Source organism: Eumetopias jubatus, unplaced genomic scaffold, assembly GCF_037043125.1.
Source record: "Eumetopias jubatus isolate StellerSeaLion01/CBP00866 unplaced genomic scaffold, mEumJub1_p1.0 scaffold_10, whole genome shotgun sequence".
Taxonomy (NCBI): Eukaryota; Metazoa; Chordata; class Mammalia; order Carnivora; family Otariidae; genus Eumetopias; species Eumetopias jubatus.
Genome location: NW_028274816.1, coordinates 106,835,970 through 106,854,095, shown reverse-complemented (window position 1 = coordinate 106,854,095; position 18,126 = coordinate 106,835,970). Strand labels below are relative to the sequence as shown.

Genomic DNA, 18,126 nt, shown 5'->3' with positions numbered 1-18,126 from the left:
GGCAGCTGCCTCCTGTCCACACCCAGGGCCGTGGATGTGTCTGCTCCAAAGTGGCCTCACATCTTCGGCCTCACTTGCCTTTTCCGGATGAGATGGCTCCTTCAAAGCTGCTGTCAGTGTCCTGGTGGCCCGGCTTAGGAGTCCAGCCCCTTCCGCCGGCAGGGCCTTTGCCAGCGACTGCTGGTGCCCTCCAGCAGCCCAGTGCAGGGTGGGAGTCACCACTGTTCTCGCTTGGAGCTTGTATCCAGATGAGCCGTTCCGAGTGAGTTTCTGGGAACTGGAAGCCCCCAACCTTACCACCTACTTAACTGTGCATCCAGCCTTTTTTTTTGTTCTATTTAATTTTTTTTTTAGATTTTATTTATTTGACAGAGAGAGAGAGAGAGCACAAGCAGGGGGAGTGGCAGGCAGAGGGAGAAGCAGGCTCCCCGCTGAGCAGGGAGCCCGACACAGGACTCGATCCCAGGACCCCGGGATCATGACCTGAGCCGAAGGCACATGCTTAACCGACTGAGCCACCCAGGCGTCCCATCCAGCTTTATTTTTAGAAGAGAAAAATAGTTGTGTGTTCCCCAACACTTTTCACTGGCCCTCGCCCTCTCTCAGGAGGACTCCAGTCACTGAGGTTGAATAGAGAGAAGCACAGACAGGGGATTCCGGGCTCCTAACCCAGCTCCGCCTGCCACTCCAGCTGGCAGCCCCTGAGGGTCGGTCGACTCGCTGGGAGTCACCTCGAGCCTCTCTTGGTTTCAAGAACAGAGAAAATGTGAAGGGAATGCTCTACAAGTTGAAAGCTAGTGGGAAATATGGAGTATTTTAAGTTTGGAATGATCAGAGTAAGGAAGTTATTTACACTAAGCGTGGAGTCATGGTGTGAATGGTGCCCGACAGCAGATCTAAAACCACTTTCTTCTTGGCAGTGGTCATAACTTGTATGGCTATGGGCGGCAGATCTCTGAATCCCGATATGGGCCCATATTTAAATAGATCTGCATCTCCTGAGCCTTCGCCTGCTGAGGGCGAACAGGTGGAGAATTACAAATGTGACAGAGACAATAGTCAAAACCGTTGATAATAATGCATAATTGTTACAAGATATGGAAATCAGGACAAAATCTGATACTCCTTCTTGGCGTCTGCTCCTTGTTCGGTGCAGTCTACTCTAAAATGAGGGGAAACCCTTCCATCTTTCCTGGTCCTGGGGCCTTTGAAATAGCTGTGAATGTACTTTGAAGAGTGAATTCAAAAACATCATTTCCCTTTTCTATTAATAGAGTAGTATTCCACGCCTTTGGAATCCGTGAAAGACAAAAATGGTTTCGGCATTGCGTATTTTGAAATTTTTGGAAACTGATCTATCTGATTCATATTTCCAGCTGATCCGTAGAATACATGATAATTCAGAAACACCAAATACCTAGTTAATAAGGTCTCCAGCTGGCCCAATGAGCGTGTCATCAGTTCTGAACTCACCGAGGTCTCCTGGGAGGTTTTCCATCTTCCTTTTACGCATTATCATGGGCCTCGGGCGGGAGCCACGCGGGGAGGAGGGACCTGTGCCCTTTAGCTTTGCTCCACCTGCCTCTCCCCCCTCCCATCTCTGGGCTACCAGATTTCCAAGTTGAAGCAACAGCTGCAGAGGACAAAGCTAAGTCGCAGTGGGAAAGAGAAGGAGCGGGGCTCCCCCCTGCAAGGGGACCATGCAGTGCGGGGAGCACTGAGGGTATGTATGTGTCCGCCCCCTCCCCGGGCCCGCTCCCCTTGCTGTTGCCCATGGCAGCCCGTGTGGGCAGGTCCTCGCAGGTCTTACGGCCTCTGACTGAGCCTGCCACGCTGCCCACCCCATGGCCATGTGGCTGCCTAGGTGGTTTGGGCACAAACTGGGGGTTGCTGAGAAAGGCCGGAAGGGCTTCTTGCCCTCGCCAATGGCTCTCCCCACAAACCCCGCACCCCCCTACAATTGACGCAGTGGTGAGCCTGCAAGCGCTGAAAGCACGCTCTAGACTCTCAAAGCGCTAACCTCTGGAGAAAAGCCCACTGAGCTTTCCTATTGCAGTTGGTCCCCATGCCCAGATCCTCCTTTACTCGGTTGGTTCTGCTGTGTAGACATGACATTACCCCCTGGTCAGAACTAGGATCTCTACAGGGCTCGGGCGGTGGGGGGAGGGGGGGTTCCGTGACCGCTCCATCTGCCTCCTCCTCAGGCGTCCCCTCCCAGCTTCCCCTCAGGGTCACCTGTCCTGCGACTCAGCCCCTGCCTGCACCGGAGCCTGGAAGGGCTCAACCAAGAGCTGGAGGAGGTGTTTGTGAAGGAACAGGGTGAAGAGGAACTGCTGCGGGTGAGTGGGGCGTGCCCTCGACGCGCGACGAGCCAGCGGCTTGCTGAGTGTGGGTGCGGGCCGGGGGGTCTCTGGCTCTCTGGGGGCTCCGGGCTGTGGCCATGTCAGCAGCGCAGTGCAAATGCCGGCCTGCACAAGGAACACAAATCGGGTTCATTAGATTCAAATGGACTTGGCCACCAGGACAGCAGAGCTGGGCGATGGAGCCAGGACAGGCTTGTGGTGCTGGGTGGGAAGAGAGGGAGCGGGGCTCAGTGGAGGGGAGACTCCCCAGCCAGGAGGAAGGGGCTCGGCGCCGCTCTTCAGCCAAAGCACCGGCTCCCTGCTTCCTCATCCCCGTCACCATCACTGTCCCCCTCCTGTGCCTCAGTCGCCTGCATAACCACCTCTCCCCCCATGTCCACCTGGTGACCCACATTCATCCTTCACGCCCAGTTGCCCTTGCGCAGCCTCCCACCTCCCCCCCCCACCCCCACCCCACTCCCAGGCAGAATTATTTGCTACCTTTTCTGCCGTCTCAGGCACATTTTTATACTGACACAGTACAATTGGAGAATGCCAGTTGGGCAGTATTAATATAATTCTAATGGGCACACTCCTCAGTTTATGAGTTACTTGCCAGTTGATTTTTAATTGCCGTATATGTAGGATTTGATACCCACCCAGGCACCTGCTCACAATTCAGTGAGCTGTGGGTACAAGTACCATTGATGGCTAAGAAGCAGGGAGGGGGTATTTCATACGTGATAATGATGTGCATGCCTGTCCTGCAGTGGCTTGCGTGGTTAGTGCCCTGGTGGTTCGCCCCCTATCGTGCTTCCCAAATGTTCTTCATCTTTGTGTTCCTGGAGAAGGTCCCTGCCCTCGAGGCTTACTGCCTGCTGGTGGCATCACCATGATGAAACCATACAAATAAACATGTGATTCTAGATGGGGTCGCAAGGGCTAGGGGAGAAATAGGAGGGGCTTTCCCTTAAATCAGTGACTTGAGAAAGCCATGTCCTGGTGTCGCTGTGCGTCATGGATAGAGGCCAGAACAACAGCGGGGGGAGGAGCTTAAGGGTCACTGCTGCTCTGCTGGCCAGAAGAGTGGGGCCTGAGAGTCCTTCCCCACCCTCTTCCCTGGCAGATCCTTGATATACCTGATGGGCACCGCGCCCCCGCTCCCCCCCAGAGTGGCAGCTGTGACCACCCCTTCCTCCTCCTGGAGCCCGGCAACCTTGCCGGCTCTCCCTCCGTGCCCCTGGCATCCCCCCAGCCTTCTGGCCCGGCCAGCCACGAGGAACACCGGGGTGCTGTCGAGGAGCTGGCATCCATCCCCAGTGACAAAGGTAAGCTGAGGGGGGGCCGGGACAGCAGCCTGAGGTACAGGGGGGGGCCTCCACGCCCTTTCCCCCTCTAATCAGTTTCAAGTCTGGGAGTCCTCCTTACTAACCAACTAGAATATCATGGGTCGTCTTTATTCTGTATGCGATACTAGCACTAGTGATGGTCCGCACAGATCCTGATTTATAATTTATATAAAGTCTCTGCACCTACACTTCTGTTCTCGCTGGGAAGCACACAAGCAGTGCCTCTCATCCTTCTATTTTGGCTAATGAGTAGAAAGCCTGTGGGTCTGTCCGGCTGGTCCACTGCACGCATTACCAGCGACAGGTCTCAAGGTGTTTGGGAAAGGTAGACAATAAGCGAATGTGGTCTCTTGCCCCAGGGTCATGCTGTTTGACCCGGATTGAAAGCCGGGCTTTCCAACTCCCAATCTCTACTTTGTCCTGTGCCCTGGTTCCTTTACGGGAGGATGAGACCCAAGCCCTTCCTCCCCACGATACCGATCCTCCTGTCCTAAAGCACTGTGGCCTGCCTCCCCCAGTTGGATTCTCACAGCACCCTGTGAGGTAGGCTGGTCAAGGGCATAATCTCACACTACACAGAGGTAAACGGAGCATAGAGTAATAAGGAATAAATGTGAGATAAATACAGATAAAGTCACTATTTGCAGCCTAGGCAAAGTACATTCACTGTGTGGAAAGAGAGAGGGATTTTATCCCACAAGTGGGGTTGAGTAAAGACTGCTTCTCTGAGCTGGTACAAGAGCTCTTCCTGGAAGAAGGGATAGCTTTGCAGGGCTGTGCAGGGGACAAAGCTGCGGTATGTTGGCAGCAGGGCAGTGTGGTCTTGGAAGAAAGCAGGGAGACAGAAGTTAGGATTCCTTTAAGCCAGACTTGGAGTCCCGATTGTAGTCTACCTCCTGAGAATACAGAATTGCTATTAGACCTGATTTTTCCATCAATTCAACTGTATTTTTTTAAAAATATTTATTTATTTATTTGAGAGAGAGAGAGCACAGGGGCAGAGGGGCAGAGGGAGAGAGAGAATCCCAAGTAGCCTTCCTGCTCAGCATGGAGCCCGACGTGGGGCTCAGTCTCACAACCCTGAGATCCTGACCTGAGCTGAAATCAAGAGTCGGTCACCCAACCGACTGAGCCACCCAGGTGCCCCTCAACTGTATTTTTTTTATCCTGTATAACAAGATAGAGATTTTTGTAAGCCTTCTTAAAACGACTTGAAGGTAAATAAAGCGTGGACAAACAACCTGGATTAGCATAAGCCCTGCCAACCCCCTCACCACATGTCCCAGTCTCGCCCCTTTACACCGAAGCCTGAGCCCGGGAAAACGGAGAGCCTCCTTTCCTTCAGTTCCACTGGCCTCAGCCTCACTCTGTTTGCAGCCCCCTCTCCGGGCCGCCCAGCCTGCCTTGAAGATAGCAGCCCGTCTCCGGTCCTTGCCTTTGCCGCCTCCCCTCGGCCCAATCACAGCTACGTCTTCAAACGGGAGCCCCCGGAGGGCTGCGAGAGAGTGCGTGTGTTCGAAGAGGCCGTGTAAGTACCTCCTGTGGACCGTGGACCGTGGACCGTGGACGGGGTGGGCGGGGTGGGGCGGGGCTGGGGATGGGGGTGAGCCCTGCACTGTCCTCTCTGACAGGCCCTTCTTCCCTCTTGGGCTCTCTCAGCCTGGGGCCGTTGTCAACTTCAGGTGATCAGGATCACACTTTTTCCACGATCAAACTTGTTGACATTACCTACCCAGAGCCCTTCAATCTTTGCTTATCGTGATCTCTATGGAAACCTGCTCTCTGCCCACATGCCAGCCACAAATGCTGTGGGAGCTGGAAAGGAAAGAGATCTGAAACCTGAACCCTTTGTTTTTTCTACTTTTTTTTTCCATCCCTGGGGAAGGTGTGAGTTTGCTAGATGGTAATCGGAGAGAGAGAGAACATATTAGTAGTTCTCTTCAGGCAGAGATGAGAAGTGTCTTGTCCCCAGTGGAGTGGCAGGGGGACCTGAACAGCTTCCTCCCTGCATCTGAGTCAAGTCTTCACCCTGTGGCTCTAGTGGTTCGAGGGTCACGAACTCCCAGACAGAAATTTCCAGTCCTTACAAGGAAGGACTGTGGATGGAATACTCCCAAACCAGGTGGGAGAGTTCAGAAGCCGTTCTGATGTTGACTGACTTCTTTACCACGGTTCCCTCCCATTAGCAGAGAGGATGGAGGGCTGAACCTTTTCAGATGCCCACCCGGTCCCCCGTAGCAGGCACCCCAAGAGCTCATTTCCTTCCCCCTACCAGCTTCACAGTCAGAAGGGCAGATTCTCAGTTAGGAAGACTTGGTCCTGGTGTGTGAGCTGAGATGTAGCTAGGACAGGGTTTGAGCCTTGAGAGCTCCATTCATGTCACAGGTCAGGGACAGTCCATGGTAGCGACAGAGGGTACAGCGAGAAGGCACAGTGGGAGTTAGGGAGAAAGCCATGGCCCCGGGGGATGTTTGCTCCCAGCTTTGCTATGTAGCTCTCCAAGAAGACTGGGTCCTCAGGGGTGGTATGGAGGAAAAAGACCAAATCTTGCAGCTTAAGCGGACTTGTGTCTCTCCCCAGTCCATGTTATACTTGAGTAGCCACCGCCTGGGATTGCTTGTGGAAATGAGGCTGGTGCCCATCCTGATTCTTCCACAGACTCACGATGCCAGCTGGGGTCTTCAAGCCATCTCCCCAGGCTTCCTGTCCCTGTGTTAATCCTTTGAGAGAGATGGTGACTCTTGGGGCCCTGGGTGGCTCAGTCGGTTAAGCATCCGACTCTTGATTTCGGCTCAGGTCATGATCTCAAAAAAAAAAAAAAAAAAAAAGAGGTGGTGACCTATGGATTCCTTTCCAAGAGGCCCTGGGAGAGAAATTCTCAGCTCACTGGGGCCTCTTCCTTGTATCACTTGCCCATTGGGAAGTTCTTGTGTTTAGCAGTTCCTCTGTCACATTTTCCTTTTCCTAGCTGCTGATCCTATAAGATGGCCTGGATTTCCCAGGAGGGGAATCAAGCCATTCAGGGTCATGCCCTTTGTCCTTCGAGTGGGGCTTGGTCTCCTGGGTCACCTTCCCCACGTGGGCATGCACACAGTGAGAGGATTCCCCTCTCCTGCCCATTCCTCACCGTCCATAAAGTGGGATTCTTGTAAACCCTTCTTGGTCAGGAGAGACCTTGCCGCTGTGGACTCCGCTGGGACCCCGGGCCTTCCCAGATACACCCAGCACATGGGTCTTCACCTCTTTCTTCCACCTCTCGCTCTGGGCTCACCCCTACCCCCCTCCTGTCTTGCTCTTCTTCCTGGGTTTGGAATTATTAGAATTCTACACTTAAAATGGTCATCAATTTCCCATGCTATACCCTAAGTGCATTTTTCTGTCTATATATTATACATAAAGAGGAAGGCAGTCGGGGGATCCACTGGTAACAGCTTCACCATCACACCACACATTTGCCTTTTCCCCAGGAGCCCTCACAACCAGCGGCTTCTCAACCGCTTCCCCTCAGAGCATGGCCAGACACTCCTCTTTATCATAAGGATTCCTTACTCTAGAACTCCCTGACCTCACCCCTTTTATCCTTCCATTTCTTCCACATGATCGGGAGGGTGGGGATGGTTCTTTCCACATTCAAGGTGAGGCAGGTGGGTCAAGACCACATGGTGAGTTAGAGTCCAGACCTCCTGTTAAGGTCGGCCTGCCTTCCCGGAATGGCTGTTACCCTTGCATCTCGGCAAGGGCTTTGAAAAATCACACCTTTCAAATGTGTTCAAGAATGAGACTCCTTAGGTCAGTAGATTTCAGTGGGAGACATCCCCCCCCCCTTCCCCGCGCCCTGGGGACATTTGGCAATGTCAGGAAACATTTTTAGTTGTCACAACTTAAGGGGGACACAGGTGGCCCCTGGCATCTAGTGGGCAGGTGCCAGGGATGCTCTTAAGCATCCTACAATACACAGGACAGCTCTCCACAGCCAAGAATTATCTAGCTCAAAATGGCAGTAGTGCTGATGCTGAGAAACCCTGCTTTAGGCTGTCCCAAGTCTTAGAAAATCATTTTGCATGGGTCTCTGCTTTTAGGCAAGTGGTCTGCCCTCAAAACACTATTTACTGATGAAATCTCTCAAGTTAAAAGATCCCCTGGTCTCCTCTTCTAAAGTCACCTCGTCAGGAAGTTCTCCTTCCTGTCTAGCTTCAATCCCTCCTGTTTCTAGCTGAAGTAGATTTCCTGTTGTTCAGCCATATTCCTAAAAAATGGATTGCTGTGGGCCTAAAGACTGGGTGTTTCTCAGCAGCCTGTAGTTTTTTGGTTGAGTTACCACCCTGTTTGAACAGAGACCCAGCTCCCCTGCTCCCCTGATGCCATGATATCTCCCATCACTTCTCACTGGCTGTTTCTCCCCGCCCCCCGCCGTGTGTGTGTGTGTGTGTGTGCGTGTGTGTGCGTGTGTGTGCGCGCGCGCGCGTGTGTGTGTGTGTGTTTCTCTCTCCATTCTCCAGGTCCCCAGGTCCTGACCTGGCCTTCCTGACTTCCTGTCCTGACAAGAACAAAGTCCATTTCAACCCAACCGGCTCGGCCTTCTGCCCTGTCAGCTTGATGAAGCCCCTCTTCCCCAGCATGGGCTTCATTTTCCGTAACTGCCCCTCAAGCCCGGGGTCCCCCCTTCCCCCTGCCAGCCCCAGGCCACCGCCTCGGAAGGATCCAGAGGCCTCCAAAGCCTCCTCGCTGCCGTTCGAGCCCTGGCAGCGCACCCCGCCATCAGAAGAGCCCGTGCTTTTCCAGAGTTCCCTGGTGGTCTGAGGGCCCCAACCCCACCACTTCACCATGGAGACCAGTGCCTTGGTGGCAGGCCCCTCCCTAGCTCCCCTGAGGTGGGGGATGAAGGAGCCCTTCCCTCTCGGCCTTCGAGCACTTTCATTTATTGTATCAAAGCCCCGGGTCCTCTTTCTGAGGGACACCGGCCCCTCCGAATGTGAGGGGACCTGCCTTCTCCACTAGCAGCTGGGCAGCTCACGAGTCACATCTGTGTTCTTGCCGCCTCTCTCACTTGGTGGAAAACTCACCTGAAGGTCTTGGGTCCCCCACCCCTGGGTGTGAGTCAAAAGGACTGTCTATGGGGCTCTTGACCTTGTCATGGAGCAAGCTGGCCATGATGGAAGGAGAGGGGACACTGCAGATTTCCTTCTCTCTCCTCCACAGCCACGGAAGAGGAGACCCGAAGATAGATAGCCCCATCCTCTCAGCCCCCACCCCTGTGCCTCCCTCTCATTGGAGGAGCTGACCAAAGCAGCCCTAAAGGGCCCTAACACTTGACCAATCCAGCTGCTGGCAGAGGGGGGAACCAAGCGTTTTCCCAAGTGGCATTTTCATCTCGCTTTCACCCTAAGATTGTCTGAAGCAGCCCAGCTTGCCCAGCCCCAGGTGGGTGGCGGGGGAGAGGGAGAGCTGGTATTCCTCCGGGTGGCAAGCGGCGACTCTACACCCTCCGCCTGCCCCGGGACTGGGTTGGAGTAGAAAAATGCCTATTTTTCTTGTATTGATGTAGAAACTCTATTTTCTCCCAAAGACACTATTTTTGCAGCTGTTTGAAGTTTGTATATTTTCCGTACTGCAGAGCTTACACAAAACTGAAGAAGAATGTTAATGTTCAAGTTTTCTTACCCTGTGTTTAGAAGTTGTTTTTTGCAGATCTTGGTGTTAATAGACCAAATAAATAAGTATTCCCAGCAGCTTGAGGTTCTGTTAAACATTTTTTGGGGAGAGGGGATTGAGCGTGTGATATTGATCATCCTTGTCTTCAAGAGGGGTCTCTACTTAACACATAATGATGTGGATGTGGGTGTTACGTGGATGCACAGAGTCCCTGTCCTCAGGTCACCAGGCTTGGATTCTTTAGATGGACATCTAAGCAATAGGGTCCACGGAAAAGCTCCCTAGGGAGAGTGGGTTTCAGAGGGGAAGTGAGGGTGACCAAGTTTGACATTGTGGTGCACCGGCAAGGGGAACAGGACCAGGGAATGGTCATCGGGTTGAATCTCTCGGCACAGTTTTAGGGAAGCTTTAGCTCTACTGGAGTATTCTTTCCATCTCGTGAGTACCCGCAACACAGGGGGGTTTGCGGCCTCTCAGCTTTATAATGCTGCACCTGTAAGAGCTCAGAGGCTTTGGGGAGAAATGGGAATAATCATCCCGACATTCTGATGGTGCTTTACGCTTTACAAGCTTTTTCACGACATATTATCCCCACTGTATGGGTGAAAAGTTGACTACCCCAAGGGCAGTCATAATAACTACAATTGTATCTATGTCAGAAGACCTCGAGACAAACTCCTAAGGCAGGCTATCCCAACTACCATTCATTGTCCCGGTAAGCATCAGATACCCTGTTAGTGCTTGACATAAAATGTTACCGAAATATCACAACAACCCAATGAGAGAAATGTGATAAATCCCACTGTACTGATGAGAGGACAGAAAGATTGTATAACTTTACCCCCAAGACACAGGAAGTGGGGGAGCTAAGATGGGGAAGCAGATCCCTTGAATCCAGTGCCCATGCTTCTTAACCACAGTGCTCTCCCACTTGTTACTATTTTCGTATTAATTTCAGATGAGGAAACTAGTTTGACTCAGAGGTCAAGAGAATTGTTTGAAGTCCCAGCTAGTGAAGCGGCAGAGCCGGGACTGCAACCCAGGTCTCCCACCCCAGCTACTGTATGGTGCCCTGGGATCACAGGCTGATTCAGTGGAATGAGCCACTGGGCGGGAGAGCAAATGTGGGGGCCCCATCCGCACTGATGTAAAAGAGACAGGGGCTTGAGGACAGACCCTATCTTCTATTTCTTACCCCTCCCCCTGAAAGATGTTTGGCCTACCCCCAAAGCCTTAGTGAGTCAGGGCCTGGAGTGATGGGTGTGGTGCTGCCCTGAGTTTCCTTCCTTTGCCTGAGGCGGTGCCAAAGAAGCGGGCTGTCAGAAGCAGAGAAGGAGCCTCTACCCAGATAGCAGCCCAGAGTCCAGTGACTAAGTGGGGCTTGGGGGTTGTAGTGGAAAGTCCTGGGGTGTTGCCCTAGCTCTTGGTGCCCGCAGGTGGAGGGCCAACACTTGGATGAGGCAGGGGTCCAAAAAGGAGGTCATGAGTGGGAAAGAATCTGGAGGGCAGCAGGAGGGTTTGTTGTATTGTTGGTGAGGTGTAAGACCCCGGAGAAAATCCACTTTGGTAAGTTTCCATTTCCACCTCCAGGATGTGAGGAAATAAGATCAGCGTTGAGAAAGTGTGATGACTAATGATACCTTAAACTTGCATAGCACACTTTACAGTTTTTGAAACACTTTCACAAACCTCAGCTCATTTAATCCTCAGAACAGTCGAGAGGCGACAAGGTGGTTGCTACTAATTGTCTATCTCAAGTTTCCAGGCTGGGAAAACTGTCGCTCGGAATGTAGGCGACACGCGTAGGTTACCCCTTTGGAAGCCTAGTGATGTGCCCTTAGAAGGAGGACAGCTCTCAAACGCCAGCCTTGAACGCTCTTCTTGCAGAAGGGGAGGCGCTGACGCGGGGCAGCAGCTAGGGGGCGCTGAGGGTCCACTGAGACTTCCTGGCGTTAGGACCCAGCGGAAGCCTGACCGCCGACTGGGGAAGAGATTGGGATTAACCCGGCCGGCCGCACCTCCTTCCAGCTCACCTGTCTGTCTTCACACAGCGCAGCCAATTGGTGACCTCCACATCCTTACACGTCATCATTCCACGCCCGCGTAGCTCCTAGGCCATCCCGTCGAGCTCCGGGTCGCAGTTGTCCTCGGAGTTGCCTGATCGGAAGACTCCAGGGCACAGCATTAATGTCAGGGTGGGTGGCTCCCTCGGCCATCAGGGACGAAGCCGAGATCCCAGGGTGGGTCTCCTTTCCTTGGAAGCGCTTTCTGGGTCCCGAAGCGTTTCCCCCTTGGAGGCCCTGAGCCGGCAGTTCTGGCGGTGGCTGCTGGGGCCTACTGAGCGGCGGTCGCATGCAGCTCCTATGAGGCCCCTGTCGTCGGTCGGCGATGTCCGGCTGGAGCTGTCGCCGCCGCCGCCGCTGCCGCTGCCGGCTGTGAGCGGGTCTCCGGTCGGGTCGTCCGGGCGTCTCATGGCCGCTAGCAGCTCCCTGGTGCCCGACCGGCTGCGCCTGCCGCTGTGCTTCCTCGGCGTCTTTGTCTGCTATTTCTACTATGGGATCCTGCAGGAAAAGATGTGAGCGGATCCCCGGGACCGGAGCGCAGACCTGCCCCCTCTCTCGCCCCTTGGCCCGGTTCGCGGGCCTCCCGCCCCTGGCGCAGGTGTTCCTTCTTGCCCGCTCCCAGCACCCGACACCTTTGCAGCCGCGGCTGAGCCTGCTCAGATTTCCCAAACGCGGAAGCTGGTCTCGGGATACTCGGGACCTGGTTATTTTTCTTCCCTTGTTTTTCTCCCTATGGTTCTAAGGGCTTGGGCTTTACAGGCTGGCAGTTGTACCCCCTTCCACACACACGTTTCCTTGCCTGTACCAGCTCCTCTTTGGTACTTCCAGATGTTTGCGGACAGCGGATTCTTTTGCCCTCGGCCTTGCTGCTGCAGCCCAGATCCCTTCATCTGCTGCTTGGGGTATCTTGTTTCACCGTCTAATTATCCACGTTTCCTCTAGCTCCATCCTTTACGGATATTCTTTCCCTAAGCTACGGGATCAGCAGGCTGGGATGTCTGGCTTCTAGATCCAATAAAATCAGCCCCTTTTGTGAATGAGGCCAGTGAACCTTACCAGACTGTCCCTACATCCAGAGAAGCAAGATCATTTTAAAGCTTTCGGTGACTCTAGACATACTAGATGACACTGAGTGAAATACACTAACTTTTCTCCTTTTTTTTTTCTCTCATCATTTCATTCTTAGAACAAGAGGAAAGTATGGGGAGGGAGCCAAGCAGGAGACGTTCACCTTTGCCTTAACTTTGGTCTTCATTCAATGTGTGATCAATGCTGTGTTTGCCAAGATCTGTGAGTACCTATCTAGTCATCTGTTGTGTGCCCCCTCCCTATCCACCTTTAAGGTTTAACTGTCAGCACTCCCACCCTCTTTAGCGTTTTCAAAGCCTCGGTGTTCAGTCTACAAAACGAATGGTTTTGGAATAGGGTAAAACCCTATTTCCTTACATTAGACCAACTTCTGAGTCAGAAATGTGCAGAGAATGGGTCTTCTGTGTGCCGGATCCCCACTGAGAATACTTAGTTTTTTTCTTCTTTCTTCCCTTTGATTTTCCTTTATGTTTCCGCTTCAAACATGTTTTGAGCTGCTCTCTTTGTTCCCTGGGGGCTACAGCAGAGCTAATGAGCCCCTTGAACTGAATGAGCCCCCATTCCTGCTCTGCATGTGGTCTTGTGTTAGGTGTAGGTGAGATTGGAGAGTTGAATAATCTTCAGAGATTTCCCAGTCTAGGAGGACAGAAATATCTTGTGCTTCTCGTCTTATTTGACACATTCCTTTCATGTGGCTTCAACTTTGGTTCAGTGGCCCATCCTGGGCCCACCAGGTTTCTCTTACACATTTTTTGTCTCTTCCCAGTGATCCAGTTTTTTGACACTGCCAGGGTGGATCGTACCCGGAGCTGGCTCTATGCTGCCTGTTCTGTCTCCTATCTGGGTGCCATGGTCTCCAGCAACTCGGCACTACAGTTTGTCAACTATCCGACTCAGGTGAAATCTCAGGGTGTGATGAGGGTTGGCTCAGAAATTGTTTGAAAAGAACTAAGAATTCTTGGCTCAGGTCTGTGACTTAAACAAAAGGGAATGTGTTGGAGAAATTCACAGGGCAAAGAACCATAGATCTGAGGTCTAGTGGTGGTGGGTTGGCCATGATAGACTGTGGTTTCTGGTGCAGGCCCCACAGTTACTTTTCTTAACAGAGCACCTAGCACAGTGCCTGGCACATCCCAGAGGCTCAGGTACTATTTGCTGAATTTTGTTTCAGGTCCTTGGTAAATCCTGCAAGCCAATCCCAGGTAAGTGGAAGCAGATGGTCTCCCTCTACCATCCTCACTCTTCCTGTAGCAGGCTCTCTACTCCTCTGCCAGAGCTGTGTATCCCTTCGGGGTTGTCATCTCATCACAGCTATCTCCAGAGCCGGCCCTCCGTCCCTTCCCCCTGCCATCCCGTCCTCCATATCACTTCCGGTGGTATTGGGTGTGCATGGCCCGGAAGCTAGAGGCTGACCTAGTCTGCTTCACATGCCAGTCATTTTGGTGTCCTGTGTGCTTACATTGTCATTAGAGTTGAGTCCCATTTTTGTTGTCAGTTTCTTTCTCTCAACCTCGCACTCATCCGCTGTCCCCACCCCTTCCCTGTTCCTTCTTGGACCTTTCACCTTTGTTCTCTGCCTTTTCCCTGCCTCTACCCTTTGTTCTCCTCGTTGCTCAGTCCTCTCTGTCCAGGTGCCAGCCTTGCGCCTTCCTCTTAGCTTCTTTAGGCCTTCCTTCTCAGACATTGTTTTCTCCCCGGAGTCTCCTCAGAGGACGGTGTTGGGCTCATCAATGCCTGTGGGTACCCGAATTTTCCACTGTTTCTTCCCTGTAGTCATGCTCCTTGGAGTTACCCTCTTGAAGAAGAAGTACCCAAAGGCCAAGTACCTGTGTGTGTTGCTAATTGTGGCTGGAGTGGCCCTTTTCATGTACAAACCCAAGAAAGTAGTTGGGATGGAAGAACACACAGTTGGCTACGGAGAACTGCTTCTGGTATGTGATCCTGGTGGGAAAGGCAGCCTTTTCCGGTAATCACAACCAAGGAGCATCCCACCTGGGCATGTGAAGGGCCAGTTATGTGTCGAGAGAGAGATTGCGATGCCCCTTGCCCCCCATTTCTCGGCTTTGTCTCTTGTTGCATGGCCCCCAGCTCTCCTAAGGCCACAGTGGGAAGCCTGAAATACTGAACAACAGCGCAGCTCTCCTGGGGAAGGGGTGACTCTGAGGCCTGTGTTTAAGTGCTGGTGTGAGGCCGGAGAGACTTGAGAGCAAATAGGGAAGGAATAGCGCGTCACTCACTGTGGCTTTCTGAGAAACCTGGAAGCCAGAGTTTAAAAATAATACTATAATAGCTCTTGCTCACTGTGTATTCCGCCTTGTTCCCAGCGGTTTACCCATTAGTTGGTTAATCTCTACAACAATAACCTTATATATATGATTATTTCCATTTTCCCTATGAAGACACTGAGACAGAGAGGTTAAGTCACTTGCCATGGTCACACGGCTATGAAGTGGCAGAGGTAGTGGCTAACTTTGCCCGGCCTCCTAATCTGGGCAGTGTGACCAGAGAACCTAGTCTGGAGCACTCCTCCAGGCCAGGAGACTAATGGGCCAGTACCAGATGTCCTTTCTCCACTCTCATATGGGAAAATACATGGCTCAGCACGGGTTCCAGGCCCCTGCACACGAGGCTTCATGGCACTGCCTTGGGAAGTGCTAGGTTTTCCATCCCACTCTGATTACATTACTGTGTGGCTCAGATAGCTTGTTGTTCTAGTACCTGGGCGGGGCAGGAGGCAGTGAGCATGATCTCTCTGGACCCTCCACCCATGACCGAATGGTAGCATTTTGTTCTGAGGACTCTGTCTTAAGATAGCGGCTTTGTGAGGAGTCTCAGAAAAGTGAGAGTCCTGTGTCCTGGGGTAGGGAGGGGCCCTGGTGGCCCTCTTGCTGCAGGGTGCACCCTCTCTTTTCCAGTTATTGTCTCTGACCCTGGATGGACTGACGGGCGTTTCCCAGGACCACATGCGGGCTCATTACCAAACAGGCTCCAACCACATGATGTTGAATATCAACCTTTGGTCAACATTGCTGCTGGGAGCTGGTAAGGAGCGGTTCTGCTGTTCTTCCATGTGTCACCAGAGGGCAGACTGCCATCCTCCAGTTGATCCCTAGCGCGGGTGCTGGTTGCTAACTTTGCCCAGGCCAGAGGCCTGTCTCCGCTCTGAGATGCCCTTCTGTCCAAGCCCCTGAAAAACCTTCTTGGAGAAACTTTCCCTGGCGGGCTCTGCTTGCTACTCATGACTGACACAATCATAGGTGGACCTGTGCCAGTTTCCTTGGGAGGACACGTAGTAGTAGGTCACAGGGGTACCTTGGGAACTCACCTTCTTTTGATAGCGATGAGATATTGGTATATACTGAATGTAGTTCGAATATGAACACATGTGCTTTTAAATCAGTGCTTCCTAACCTTTGTTCAAATCTGGGTGCATGCGGGAAGTATTTTTGGTACAGCACAGTGGGGTTAACGGAGGAGGCTGCTGATGGCTGGAGGTGGCCATGCTTGGGGCTGCCTTGAGCTGGGGATGTGTGGGTCAGTATCTCCCCAACATCTGAGGATCTCTGCTTCCAGTAACTTTGGCAGAAGTAGCTAATCGACTCCCACGCCTCTCTTGGAAGAGTCTGTAGTTAGTTTCTCTAATCAGAAAACTAGGAGCAAGGTGCATGACAGGACAGTGTGAACTCAGTCCCTGCACTTTCCCGCATGCTGCTCTGTGGACTACCTTCCTGGACTGTGTGTAGACATGTGCGCTGGCACAGGCACACAAGGTGCGTCATTCATCCTTTGCCATTTATTCCCAGGAATCCTGTTTACTGGGGAGCTCTGGGCGTTCTTGAGCTTTGCCGAAAGGCACCCTGCCGTCATCTATAACATCCTGCTCTTTGGCCTGACCAGTGCCCTGGGTCAGGTAAGTGCCTTGAGACCGGGTAGCTTGGCTTCCCCGAGGGAGACCGACCCAGCTGGAAGAGGGCGGCAAGCCTAGCCTTGATGTCCTGTCACAGACTTTGACCTTGGGGCAGAGCCCCAAGAGCCAGCCTGACCCCGCTTTCCCGGTCTCTCTAGAGCTTCATCTTCATGACAGTTGTGTATTTTGGCCCCCTGACCTGCTCCATCATCACCACGACTCGAAAGTTCTTCACCATTTTGGCCTCTGTGATCCTCTTCGCCAACCCTATCAGCCACCTGCAGTGGGTGGGCACCGTACTTGTGTTCTTGGGTAAGTTCCATGCGGAGCTCGCATGTCTGGGCACGTGCAGCAACAGTCACAGGGCTCTCTTTTTTCTTTTTTCTTTTAATTAATTTTTTGAGAGAGAGAGAGAGAGGGAGTGGGGAGGAGCAGAGGGAGAGGGAGGGAGAATCCCAAGCAGCCTCCCCGCTCAGTGTGGAGCCCGCCTCGGGGATCGATTTCAGGACCCTGAGATCATGACCTGAGCAGAAATCAAGAGTCGGACGCTTAACCGACCGAGCCACCCAGGTGCCCTGTTAGAGAGCTTTAAGATTTTTTTTTTCCTGAAATGTATATTTATGAAAGTGATTTAGTTATTTTATTTAATTAATTTTAAAATACAAACGCTCTTTTTTTTTTTAAGATTTTATTTATTTATTTGACAGAGAGAGACACAGCGAGAGAGGGAACACAAGCAGGGGGAGTGGGAGAGGGAGAAGCAGGCTTCCCGCTGAGCAGGGAGCCCAATGTGGGGCTTGATCCCAGGACCCTGGGATCATGACCTGAGCCGAAGGCAGACGCTTAACGACTGAGCCACCCAGGCGCCCCTATTTAGTTATTTTAGAGAAGATGTTTTTTAAAAAGGAAAGGAAGCATTGCCTCTCATCCACCCTTCCTAATGAGCATTTCATTTTAGTGATGTTCCTCCAGTGGCATGGGTTTCCTCAGACACTGAACAGGGTAAAATTGTTAAACTTACTCCCTACCAATTCGTGCTGCCATGGATGAGCTGAGAGAACTAGCTAAAGTTTTGACATTTTTTCTTTTAGTTTTACTGTATTTTATGATATATACATAATTACCTGTGTCTTGGTGATGTTTCTCATTTGATGCCATACTTTTTCTTTGAGGGAGTTCTATAAAACCAGTGTTTGGAGTTAGTTTTCTTTAAAGCCCCAATTTTGGAGAATGAAGGCTGATCTTCCCCTCCCCCCATGCCACTGTCAAAACCATTGGTAGGTTTCATTTCTCCTCGTAAAGCTAAGCCCATCTTCTCCCTTTTCATAGGTCTCGGTCTCGATGCCAAGTTTGGGAAAGGAGCCAAGAAGACATCCCACTAGGAAGAGAGAGACTACCTCCACTTCAAGAATATTTAAGTTATTATCTCAAATATGGACATCTCTTGAGCAAATGGACACAATAGGGATAAAGGACTGGGTTCCAGTCTGTTTTTGGTTTTTGTGTTTTTTGTTTTTTTTTGTTTTTTTTTTTAAGAAAAGGAAGCAAAATCACATGTTCTAAAAAAAAGCACTTCGATTTTAACAAGACAGAGTTGGCAGTTTCTGTTCTGGATGACCTGGAGCACAGCCTAATGCAAAGAGAGAAGGGGGAGGGAAGAGGCAGAGCTTGATGCTCTTGGCCCAAGCTCCCTCTAAGGTGTAGGAAACCCGGTTGGGTGGCTA

General features: G+C 52.0%; 2 protein-coding genes across 4 annotated transcripts in view; both read left to right on the top strand.

Annotated features, from left to right (window-relative positions):
- The window catches only part of FAM117A (family with sequence similarity 117 member A), a 43,374-nt gene extending 33,954 nt beyond the window's left edge, over window positions 1–9,420 (top strand). For both annotated transcript variants that reach the window (XM_028093664.2, XM_028093665.2), the window contains exons 4-8: window positions 1,613–1,723; window positions 2,205–2,339; window positions 3,469–3,670; window positions 5,069–5,219; window positions 8,191–9,420. In XM_028093664.2, coding sequence (XP_027949465.1) covers window positions 1,613–1,723; window positions 2,205–2,339; window positions 3,469–3,670; window positions 5,069–5,219; window positions 8,191–8,491 — 900 coding nt within the window. In that variant the 3' untranslated portion in view covers window positions 8,492–9,420. The remainder of the gene's footprint in view (window positions 1–1,612; window positions 1,724–2,204; window positions 2,340–3,468; window positions 3,671–5,068; window positions 5,220–8,190) is intronic.
- Window positions 9,421–9,503: 83 nt separating this feature from the next.
- SLC35B1 (solute carrier family 35 member B1) lies at window positions 9,504–17,989 on the top strand. Of its 2 annotated transcripts, none has more exons than XM_028093667.2 (9): window positions 9,504–11,538; window positions 12,593–12,696; window positions 13,262–13,392; window positions 13,667–13,697; window positions 14,269–14,426; window positions 15,411–15,537; window positions 16,299–16,405; window positions 16,561–16,714; window positions 17,732–17,989. In XM_028093667.2, exons 1-9 carry the CDS (start codon window positions 11,531–11,533, stop codon window positions 17,782–17,784), a joined length of 873 nt encoding a protein of 290 aa, XP_027949468.1. In that variant the 5' UTR covers window positions 9,504–11,530; the 3' UTR covers window positions 17,785–17,989. The 2 variants fall into 2 exon arrangements, with proteins under 2 accessions (XP_027949468.1, XP_027949467.1); XM_028093666.2 differs by lacking the exon at window positions 9,504–11,538 and adding an exon at window positions 11,554–11,918.
- Window positions 17,990–18,126: the final 137 nt, after the last annotated feature.